At 35.5% G+C, this 11,953-nt stretch overlaps 1 protein-coding gene across 1 annotated transcript; it reads right to left on the bottom strand.

The window, feature by feature from the left end:
• Window positions 1-8,370: 8,370 nt before the first annotated feature.
• Window positions 8,371-8,886, bottom strand: LOC107887861 (uncharacterized). The gene is made up of 2 exons (XM_016812082.1): window positions 8,558-8,886; window positions 8,371-8,446 (listed from the first exon to the last, which is right to left on the bottom strand). Exons 1-2 carry the CDS (start codon window positions 8,884-8,886, stop codon window positions 8,371-8,373), a joined length of 405 nt encoding a protein of 134 aa, XP_016667571.1.
• Between the last annotated feature and the right edge of the window lie 3,067 nt (window positions 8,887-11,953).

The raw sequence follows: 11,953 nt of genomic DNA, 5'->3' as shown, positions 1-11,953 counted from the left end.
TAAGGATACTGCACATTTCAGACATCCAGTAGGTGTACAAGACAATTCATCAAAAACTCAGTGTAGTGTTCTCAAGCCAAAACTTGGCCCTTTCCGGACCATCATCTGCGGTAGCTCTAAATTCTTCTACATCATACTTGCAGATTTTATCTTTCGGAGGCTTACCAATTCTAACAAGCTCAGCACCCTGTGGTACCTCAAGAATCGGTTGGGGAGCAGATGAGGGAGGTCATTTTACAGCAAGGTTTGTTCTCAACTACTGGGTAAATCATTCATTCATTATTTGAAAGAAGGTCTGCTCTGCCTCCTCACTTCAATCGTTAGACATGGGCCTTTCACTACCAGACGCAGATGAAACTCTTTGAATTGAAGGAGAAGCATTGCTCTCAACTTCCTTGGATTCAGCTCTAGCTTGGTTGGATGACATTACAATATGAAAATAGATTCAAAATGATCAGGAGTCATCACACTATCACAATTTATATAATGGCATATATAGATAAACTCGTGTTTTCTACGTCAAATTCGAGAATCGGCTAAACTGTAGCTCTGATACTACTAAATGTAACACCCCTAACCCATACCCATCGCCAAAACAAGGTTTCGAAGCATTACCAGAACATTCAAAACATTTTTCCATTAAGCTTCATAAATTACTATTCATTTATCGAGATCATTCATAACGTGCCTTAATCAGGCCCTCAAGGCCCAGTACGAGCATTAGAATCGAATCAGTACTTAATTGAGACCTCTAAGAATTTTTCGTGAAATTACAAAAATTTTCCAAGGTGTAGGGCTCACACGCCCATGTGGTCTAAGGGACATGGTCGTGTGACCCTGGGACACACCCATGTTGGAGGCCATGTTCGACCCTGTGTAATTCTCTAACTTTTACACACAATCATGCCACATGCCAGTTTGCTAGGCCATGCGGTTAATTAATTCAATTCAAAATTAGGTGCAGGTTTCATACAGCCAAGATACACGCCTGTGTTCTAGGCCTTGTGACACACACGGTTGAGACACACGCCCGTGTCTCTGCCCCTGTGCCCAATTCTGAGCATTCTGTTTCTCAAATTTAGGTGCAGGGGACACACGGCCTAACCACATGCCCGTGTTACTAGGCCGTGTCAACACGTTCTAGAGAGACGCCCATGTGTCTGTCCGTGTGGACAAAATGAAGCCATTTCTAACTTCATTTCTCACCCAAAATTTCACCTGAGACCTGCATTTGAAACACACAACCAATACCAACCATTCTAGGCATTTAAAGTAGGTAAATTCATCATTTAACAAGGCATACCATTACATGCATAGGTGGTTATAAACTTATCTTGATTTAACTTAGGCAATAACAACATTTGATCATATGTACTCAACTTAATACATGTGTATATATATCATAATACCCTACTTAAAAATAACAAAAAGAACCATTACTAGCCATTCCAATGGATAAGTTACAAAACAACATTTCAAGTCTCTATTGGCCAAGTTTTCCTATACATGCCATTATACCAAAATGATTTTACTAAGTATACCCAAAATGCTAGTTGATAGTATGACGATGCTCCAATGATCTTCCAACCTTCACGAGCTTCCTAGCACTATAAAATAGAGGAAAATAAAATGGGTTAAGCATTACATGCTTAGTAAGTTCGTATAACGGAATCTTGCTTATTAAATCTGGGCATACAATGTTATGTTCCCATCCATTTGGCTAAATTGCCTAATCACATACACTCAATCAAACATGTTAGTCACAAAGTTTCCATACACATTAAGTGAAAATAGATTAGCTCATCAAGCAATATTCTTTCAAGTCATTATTATATCATCTCAAGATTTTCATGCCATGTCAAGAGTTTTATATCCGTTGAATCATTGAAATTCCAATGAAGGCTTAAATAGTACACTCGAAGTGTACGATTCAGTAATCTAGAAATACTTATCAAAGTTACCCCTTAGGGTACTTAACCAAGAAACACACTCTCGAGCCACTTTTCGTATAACAGAATTACTAGTCCAGGCTAAAGTCTTTATATAGCATATGCTCAAAAGAGCTCAATTAGGGTTACCAATCCAAGCTAAACCCTAACCGAAACGTATGCTCGCGAGGTAACGTATCGGTATTACCCATTCGGGCTAAATCCTTTCTATGACAACGTCATTGGGATTACTCATCCGAGCTAAATCCCGTCCGCAACAAATGTAGGGCCCTATTTGTTTCGGGAAAGCGCATACAATCATCGAAATTCAACATTCAATCGGGACTTAACCCTTTATCACCATTTCAAGCATGTATTAAGTTTCTCATTATAACATTCAAGTAATGTACATCAATATAAATCACATTCCATACAACACAATATTCAATTAAACATATTTACATCTGGATTAAGTTATACAAACTTACCTCGACACTTATTCGCGTAAAAGTCTACTAATCTGAAATCTTTTCTTTTCCTCGATCTAACCTTGAATTAGTGTTGACTGGATCTATATAAATGAATTTAACCATAAATTTCATACATTTCATATTTAAATGGACTCAATTTACGTCCTAGGAAAAATTATCATTTTGCCCCTAACTTTTCCATTAATTCTGATTTTGTCCCTAGGCTTGGAAAATGAAACTTGTGCAAATTACTCCCTATTCCAAGCCTAGAAAAATCCCCATTACAAATTTTCCAGCACATGTATTCATAAAATTTCAAAATTTTTCAACAAATTTTACAACTTTTCATTTTAGTCCCTAAATCATGTTTTCATCAAAAATTACTTTGTAAAAGTTGTTTATCTATAAAAAATCTTTCATTTTCTACCATAAATTTCTAATTTCCAGCATAATACATCCATGACCCATTTTCATACTTTGATAAATTTTCAAATTAATCCCTCAAATAAAGAGATTATAATATCCCGGTTTTAAAAATACCAAAATTACTAAAAACGGGGCAAGAGAACTTACCCAATTAAGCCTTGAAAGTTTCTCCTCTCTCTCCTAGGGTCTCCATAAAATTTTAGGTTGAATATGATGAAAATAAGATAATATATTTCTTTTCATCTTTTAATTAATTAAGTATTTTAGTATTTCCAATTTAGTCCTTGCCTTTTTTCTATAATTCCATGGATGAGTCACCAAGAAAAATCTACATACTTTTCTTAATGGTCTAATTACCATATAAGGACCTAAATTTTTAAATTTTATAGCTATTTGATCCTTATAGATACTAGAATTCAACTTTCGCATTTTATGCAATTTAGTCCTTCTCGTAATTAAGCACATAATCGATGAAATTTTCGTCTCAAAATTTTCACATGACATGCCCATTATAATACGGAACATATAATAAAATAAAAATAAATCATATTTTTAGGTCAAATTTGTGGTCCCGAAACCACTGATCTGATTTCACTGAAAAATAGACTGTTACATAAACACTACTAGAAGCGCAAAACCAAGAAGCGATTTTTGAAGCATCGAGACGAATGAATTTTTCAGCTAAATACACTCCAAATTATGGGTATTAATTCAAAATATAATTAATTTTAATTTTAATCCAATTTAATTTGGGTTAAATAAATTAATTTTAATTAAATTATGAAAATTGGCCTAATTGAGCTGAACCGAGAGAACCGAACCGATCAAGCTTTGGGCAGCCCAAAACCGTCCAGTATGCGACCCAATCAGCTTGCTTGGCTGATTAATTGGCTTGCAAAAAGGCCCTTGAAGACTTCGTCAAACTGCAAACAAACCCCTCCACTATTCGTGCCTTTCTAAATTTTCCCCAGCCTTAAAATAGCAAGTTTGAAAACTTCAAACCTGCCACATGTGTGGCCAGCCATTGGAGGGATCTTTGGATGTTGATTTTGGCTATTTTAGCAGCCCTCTCACCCTATAAAAACCCCCATTGGCTACTTATTTGAACACACCTCAACTTTTTCATCTCTTCTCTTCTCTCTCAACTTTCTCTCTTTATTTTTCCATCTATTTTCCTTTGTCCTCTTGCCAATTTCACCTCTTGAAAAAGATTCGTTCATCCACCATTTGGAGCAGTATTCAAGTGTTCATAGAAGCCTTGGTTCGACAAGAACAAGTGAAGAAGGAAGAGTGGAGCAACTCAGCCAAGCCACAGAGAGACACCGAATTTGCTTCTTGTTCCCTATCTTTTTAAATTTTGTTGTTGTTATGATGAACATGTATATGAATATTTATGTTGATATGATTTATTTAATTAATATGGCTTAAATTTAATTCGTGTTAGGTTGATTGCATTTCGTCCTCTTAATTTACTAAAATCGTGTTTGTGTTGTTATAGGCCTCGATAAGATGTTTGATTAAGTAAAACCATGACTAAGTTATTCTTGCATTACAATTGTAAGGTAACTAATGAATTAATTATTTAAATAGATTGAAATTGTAATTAATTGACATGATACTTAATTAGTGCGTGTTTAATCATCTAAGGTAGTTAAGGGTTAAATTAGCAACGGTATCGAGCTATACAATTGCCTTGCATAACTTGTAAGATTATTGTGATTAAACTGTTTCAAGGTACAAATACATTGTTACCTCACGTAATCTTTTATGTGCTTATGTGATTAAATTAATTGTTTGAATTGGCATAGAGATATATACAAGAGATTATTTTAATTTCATAAGTATGTATGTGCATTAACACATTTACCTATTAAATTTTGTTTAATCGGTTGAATTGACATAGAGATATAGTCAAGAGATGAATGGATTTTTGTAGGTAAGTATGTTCATAAGTTAGCAAAGCACCTAGTTGCCATGAAATTATTCGTAACAACATAAACACGAGTTTAATAATTCTAAGTTAAGAAATGTAATTAATCTAACACAATTATGTCATCTTGATTAAATCATCTTTTGAAATCGTGCATTAGAATTTTATTTTATATACTTTACTTTGTTTTATAGTTTTTAATCACTTTTCAAATCAAAATATTTTCTCCACCAAAGTGTTTTAAATTGCATTCATAAATAATTATTTTCACAGTCCCTATGGGTACGATAACTCGACATTTACTTGTCACTTTATTACTTATTGCGACTATGTACACTTGCACATTTCTGTCGTTCCAATATGCATACAGAGAAGATTAAAGGAAATATTGTAACACCCCACACCCATAACCTACGCCGGGATAGAATATGAGGTGTTACCTAACTTGGTCATATACGTTCACACGTTTCTTAGTCATCAAAATTTAGTCAAACTTAAAATTTTTCTAGTATAAATTAAAAACTCCATAATAAAGGCCTATTAGGCTCTAAACGTTCATTTAAAATCATTCGGGAATAATTCGAGTCTTACCACGAACCTTGAAAAATGTTACTAGTCACATGGGGACATGCTCGTGTGGGAGGGGCAACACTCCAGTGTGACCAATTTGACATGGTCATGATGTTGGCCCATGTGACTCACACGGCCTAAGCAATACAGGGACATGCCCGTGTCCCTCATACGTGTGGAATTAATTCTAAATTCACAACTACAGGGGTTTCCACAGGGCCTGGCATACGCCCGTGTCCCTATCCCGTGTCCCTAACACAGCCATGACACGCCTATGTCCTAGCCCGTGTGCAAAAACCTGCACATTCTGTTTCTGATATCAGCAATTCTCAAGGGTCACACTGCTAAGGCACACGCTCGTGTGCTAGGCCGTGCCCTTCACACGGCTGAGACACACGGCCGTATCTCTGCCTGTGCATTTACTACCATGCATACTGACTTGCAAATTTTACGTGCAGGGGACACACAACTAGATCACAAGCCTATGTGGCGGACCGTGTGTCACACACGACCTAGACACACGCCCATGTGCCTACCAATGTGAACAAAATAAGGCTATTTACCAAGCCTCTTTGCCACCCTTATTTACATAACCTACATAAAATTAATCTATACCAAACAAGGGCACATCACATAGCCAAACTAACCACAATGAGCAGCATTTTATTTGTGCATTTTACTCATCCATGAAAATAATATCTTCTATATAAATATCAAAATGAGCATTGACCATTATCCATGGCCTTATATAAAATAAATATATTTATCCTAAGCCAACACATGTGGCTATTTCTCAATGACACAAAACATTAAATTCTTGCCCTATACATGCCATACACAAAAACAAGTAATCTAACTATACCGACTGCTCCGAATGATAGTGGGATCGTGGCCTCCGACGTCTATTGATCCTCGAGCTATTTAGGCAACACTATAAGAAAATGGAGAAGAGAGGGAGTAAGCATAAAGCTTAGTAAGAAGTATGCAAACACATAGGAACAACTATACCATTCATCAACATGCTCTTGATATAAATAGGAATAAACACAACTTACTCATCACAATCCAATACTCATCATATAATATATATTGAACTCACGTCTCACACAGACTGAATAGGTACCTGTATCACTCACAACACAGTTATACTTTTCTCTTGATTTTAAACCATAACTCTCACCTTTGAACCATTCGGAACACTACCAGATATTCAATAAGCCTCAATATGGGGTAGGATGCCGATGCCATGTCCCGGACATGGTCTTACAGTAGCTCAACTCTTAGTCGATGCATGTCCTAGACATGTCTTACGCTGGCTTACATCCCGAGGCTGATGCATGTCCCAGACATGTCTTACACTAGCTCTCGTCTCAATGCCGATGCCATGTCCCAGACATGGTCTTACACTCGCTCTCGTAATGTGGCCGATGCATGTCCCAAACATGTCTTACACTAGCTCACAATAACCCATACGTCATGGCATGAATATCCGATTTATTTCTCATGGTTCAAACGAGAATTCTACTATCTTAATTATCATCATGCCTTATCATTTCCTCAATCAAGTAATTCATGCTAAATTAACTCATCGCATATAATGACAATGTAGTTGTAATATTTGCATACAACTTACCTCGGTTACAAAATAAGGTGTCTAGTCGGTCTAATCAATTTGCTTGGCTTTCCCCCCGTCTAAGTTCAGAGTTTGAATTTCTTAATCTGTAATAACAAAAATTCACAAATTTAATTGCTTTATCGATCTAGGCACTCAATAATCTATACTCGGGCAAAATGACCATTTTGCCCCTAGACTTTTACAAAATGACCATTTTACCCCTAAGTCTGAAAATTGATTTTTATCGACTTTCCTCATATCAAAAGCCTAGCCGAACCCCTTTTTCTCTTATAACAAATCCAAAATTTCCACTATCTCACACATCTATCATCAAATTTTCAACTTATGCAAAATAGTCCCTATTAGGGTTTTTATGAGAAATCCCTTCACAAAAGTTGTTTATTACACATCTAATACTAATATTCTTCCATAAAATTTTAGAAAACTACACATATGATTTCATGAAAAAACCCTAAACTCTCAACCATTTTGCAAAATAGTCTCCTTAATAGAAAGCTTATGCTTCAAGGGGTCCAAAAAATGTAAAAATCATCAACAAAAAGTATGTAAATCACTTACTTGCAAGAGGAACAAGTTACTAAAATTTTTGAACCTAAAAACCCTTAAAAATGGCTGAAAAATTGGTGGTAGTGAAGAAGATGAGAATGTGATATCATCTTTTTCTTATTTTATTTCTATTTTAGTCAAATTAGCCATTTAACCCACCAAATTTGGACTTTTTGACCAAATTGTCTCCTATGGCCGGCCATGCACTATCTTAGGGTCTAATTTTCTTTTAAAGACCCCCAATTTAGGTTCTCTAAGTATTTGGCACCTTTAGCTATTAAAATAGGACTTTTGCACTTTATGCGATTTAGTCCTTTTTCGAAACTCAACCCTCAAACGCTAAAATTACTTCACCAAATTTTTCATACACCCTTATAACCATACTATAACCCAAAAAAATTAATATAATAATTTTCTTGACTTCAAAATTTTGGTCTCAAAACCATTATTCTGACTAAACCCGAAATCGGGTTGTTACAAATATTGTGGTGGAAGTGTAGTTTACACCAAAGGAAAGGCTAAGAGAGCATCATAATTGTTGTTAGCCATAATGTATAAGTATGAGATAACCCTTATATGTGTTAAGTCTACACAAAAGATGTAATACTCTAATTGTATGTGTTGCTTGATGTAAGGCAAAAACTATAGATATTATTCAACTTGTAAAGAAAATAGTACATTGTACAAGTAGTTGAATAATAATAACAATGAGGTAATTCAGCTAGAAAACTTGGAAATTTTATTAATTCATTAATACATTTAGTACATAGGTGAGTAGGAAAGTTTAGGTCGCATCTCGGTTAAGACGTAACACCCTTCGTTCAGACCCAATGGAGGGCGTTACACTTTTAAAGAAGAATTTTTTTACTCAAACCTCTCTAGAACACTGATTAGTACCTTTTCCGCTATCCTCTTGTCCGAAAACTCTTCCCCATGCAACCTGATTTGGTTTACAACCTTCATAAGCCTATCAAAATACTCCTTAGTATTCTCTGACTCTTTCATCTTTATAACCTCAAACTCTATCGAAAAATTCATCACTTGAATCTACCTTGTTTTGTCCCTTCCTTGGAAATCTTCCTTGAACTTGTCCCATTCTTCCTTTGCAGTATCACAGGTCATTATCCTTGTGAAAATCACATCTACTACAATAGAGTGAATACAAGAGAGAGTCATGTATTCCTTAGCTACCTCCTCACTATGTTGCATGATTTCAACAAAAATTGGATTTGCTCTTAACGGAGGCACATTTCTACTTGTTTCTACAACATCCCACAGGTCAAAAACCCTCAGGTATGCCTTCATCTTCACTACCCAAATAGGGTGGTTTTCTCCTATGAATACAAGAGGATTTGGGATTGCAAAGCTGTTGGAAGCCATATTAGGTTCTAAGAATTTTTTAGTGTAGAATAAGAAAGTTTTTTTTCTGGTTTTTTAGCTCACACAAGTTCCTCAAGATCAATTTTTTAAGCTCTAGATACCATGTTAAGTTATGGAAGAGAATAAAAGAGAGAGCTAGAAAAGAAAACAAAATCAGAAAATTTTTAAAATAGAATGTCTTACTTTCATTAAGATTTTGGTGCATAATATACAAAATACTACTGCTATTACAGTGGTTAATCATATCCTAAAACTTCAGCAAGTATTACATGAAGAAGATTGTATCACTTAAACAAATACAAACTAACAAATTAGGCTTATCATGCTTGACTGCTTAAAACTACACTTTCAACCTAAAACATAAAAAAAAATTAACATACACATTCAGAATATCTAAGAAAAATCTCAGTCATCTAATAAGCACTTTCCTAGTGCATAAGCAACAGAAACCACATTATGTTTGGAAAAACAAATAGCAATTTAAAAATATTTTTAAACTTAAACCAAGAATTTGGTGATTCCATCTTTTAGCCTTTTCTTTTAACGTTTGAGGTTTAAAATTATCAAACAAACTCCATTTATTGTCTTTCTTCTATCTACATGCAAGACTTTAATGCAACTCATTGTTCTAAAACAAAAGTCTCCTACTCTATTAATGTCTCTTTTTAGGAACAAAGAAGCTTTGGAGTCCAAACTTAAACCAAGTGAAGATCTATTTTGAAAATCATATAGAAGGTATTTGTTTATTTCTCTTAAATGTAGTGACTTTATGATGCAAACTATTGTTAAAGTTGAATTTTAGTTTTATTTTTATCTGGTTTTGATGTAATAAATTCATGTTTCTATTGTGGTTGAGCTATTTTTATTTTCTTTTTTTTCTGTGAGTGATGCTACCAACTACTTTTTTAGTCATATGATTGTTCTTTGGAGCTCCTACCATCTTTTAATGATAATCAAGCTCCAAACATGGGCTACACATCAGTGTTCCCTTGATTCCTAAAAACCTGTATTATTTCATTAACTAAAACTTATTGTAAACCTATAATATAAAAACCTCAATGCCTTCATAAGTCCTGCAATATAAAAACTTGTATTATTTTATTAACCAAAACATGTAATATAAAGTTGTACATGGATTGAGCATTGCACCCTCAATGCTCTCATGAGTCTTGAAATTTAAAAACTAGTCTTTGTAATGTAGCATACATACTGAATATTAGAGTTAGTTGTAAATAGAATTATTTGGTAGTTCAAGGTTCTGTTAGTTGGTTAAAACTCTAGTTTCTCTCATTCTATATGTATAAATACCCTCTTCTAGTTCAATAATATTCAATATAAAGTTTTTGGTTCATTCTTGAGTAAAATAGTATCCATTCTTGCCTTTATGTGAGTTCCTTTCATGGTATCAGTCACCATTAGCTAGGCTACTTTCCGCTGAGCTTGATGGCTATAACTTCGTTTGATGTGTCCACAAATAAAGCAATGTCCCCAAGAAACTCTGCTCCTGTTTGCAACTCCTCATTGTCATGTTTTCCCGATGGAGAAAGAGCTTAACAAGTTGTTCAATCTTTCCCTAAACATGATACGATAAAGCTTAAAAAAGATAATTCTTTTCAGTGGCAACATCAATTGAGGCTGATTATAGATGGATATGGACTTATCGGTTACGTCCATGGCACTCTTCCAACACCGTCCTGGTTGTGTCAAATCAAGAAGGAAAGTTGATTTCTAACTTGAATTTTGTGCCTTACCATCAGCAAGATACTCTTCTCGCATCTTGGCTCTTATCCACGATCAGTGGTGATGTTTTGTCATATTTTATAGGTGCTAACATCGCTCGAAAAATATGGAGCCAAGTGACCCATATATTTGTTACAACTTTCAGTGTCAAGATCTCCCGGTTAAAACATAACCTGGATTCTTTGAAGAAAGGTCACATGTCAGTCAAGGAATACTTGGCTAAAATCAAGAGTATTTACGATCTCCTTGGTGCCTCTAGATATCTTATTTCGAACACTGAGTAGATTGACATTGTGCTTGCGGGTCCTTCGGTAATGTTTGAATTTGTTCTTTGCTGAAACCTTTGAAGATGAATCACCTTGTTGATATCTTGCTAAAATGTGAAAATCAATAGAAGAGATTTTTTTCGGAGATCCTTCTACAAACCAATATGCTTCAACATCCATCTGTGTTGGGTAATCCAGCAATGACTCTTTTGACAGTTCAATGCTTGAATCTCAATCATTGGTCTCATTTCCTCATTGTGGTTAGGGTCCTTACAGTAGTCATGGCTAGAGTAATCATGGCCATCATCAGTGTCAAATATGCAGTCCTCTTGGCCAGCTTGCTCAAAGATGTGATTACCAATTCGATCGATCATTCGATAGACCTTCAATGTCGTCCTCAGTGTTATCCTCTTCTCCGTTTCCTGAAGAATTTTCAGTGGCTGTCGAACCCTGACTTGTTTCCTTCCCATGGGTTTTCAACACATTTCCCTTTGTCTTATGGGTCATTTCTAATAGCCATTTGCTGGTCCGATATTCCCACCGAGCCCCATGGTCTAAGTGAATCAGGTTTCTTACCTACCAAAGCTGAATGGATCAATGTCGTATGGGCCTCCTACTGTGTTTGGGCATGTTGCTTAGTCCTATAGGCCTACTTCTGATAACTCGATTGCGCCTTCCCCGCACATGGGTATGCACCATTCTGTTGGGCCTGCTCCTTCTCCACACATAGGTCTATACCATTCTGTTGGGCTAGCTCCTTCTCCACACATGGGTATGCATAATTTTGCTGGGCCGTGTATGCCAAATTTTGTTGGGCTAGTTAGTGCTTTGTCCAACCCGACTATCTCTTTGCCATCAACCTCTATCGAGGTATCTATTTGTTACCAAGACTCTAGTGCCATGAATCACATATGTCATAAAGCTTCCATATTAAGTAATACGAGTGAATATTCAGGTAAAACTCATATATTTATGGGTGATGGTAATTGTGCTCCTATTGCTCATTTGGGCCATAGTGTCATTTCTATTTCTCATAAGTTGTTGCATTTAACAAATGTGTT

The sequence above is a fragment of the Gossypium hirsutum genome, chromosome A03, assembly GCF_007990345.1.
Source record: "Gossypium hirsutum isolate 1008001.06 chromosome A03, Gossypium_hirsutum_v2.1, whole genome shotgun sequence".
Taxonomy (NCBI): Eukaryota; Viridiplantae; Streptophyta; class Magnoliopsida; order Malvales; family Malvaceae; genus Gossypium; species Gossypium hirsutum.
Note: the sequence above shows the minus strand (reverse complement) of the source record. Positions and strands in the feature narration are given on the sequence as shown.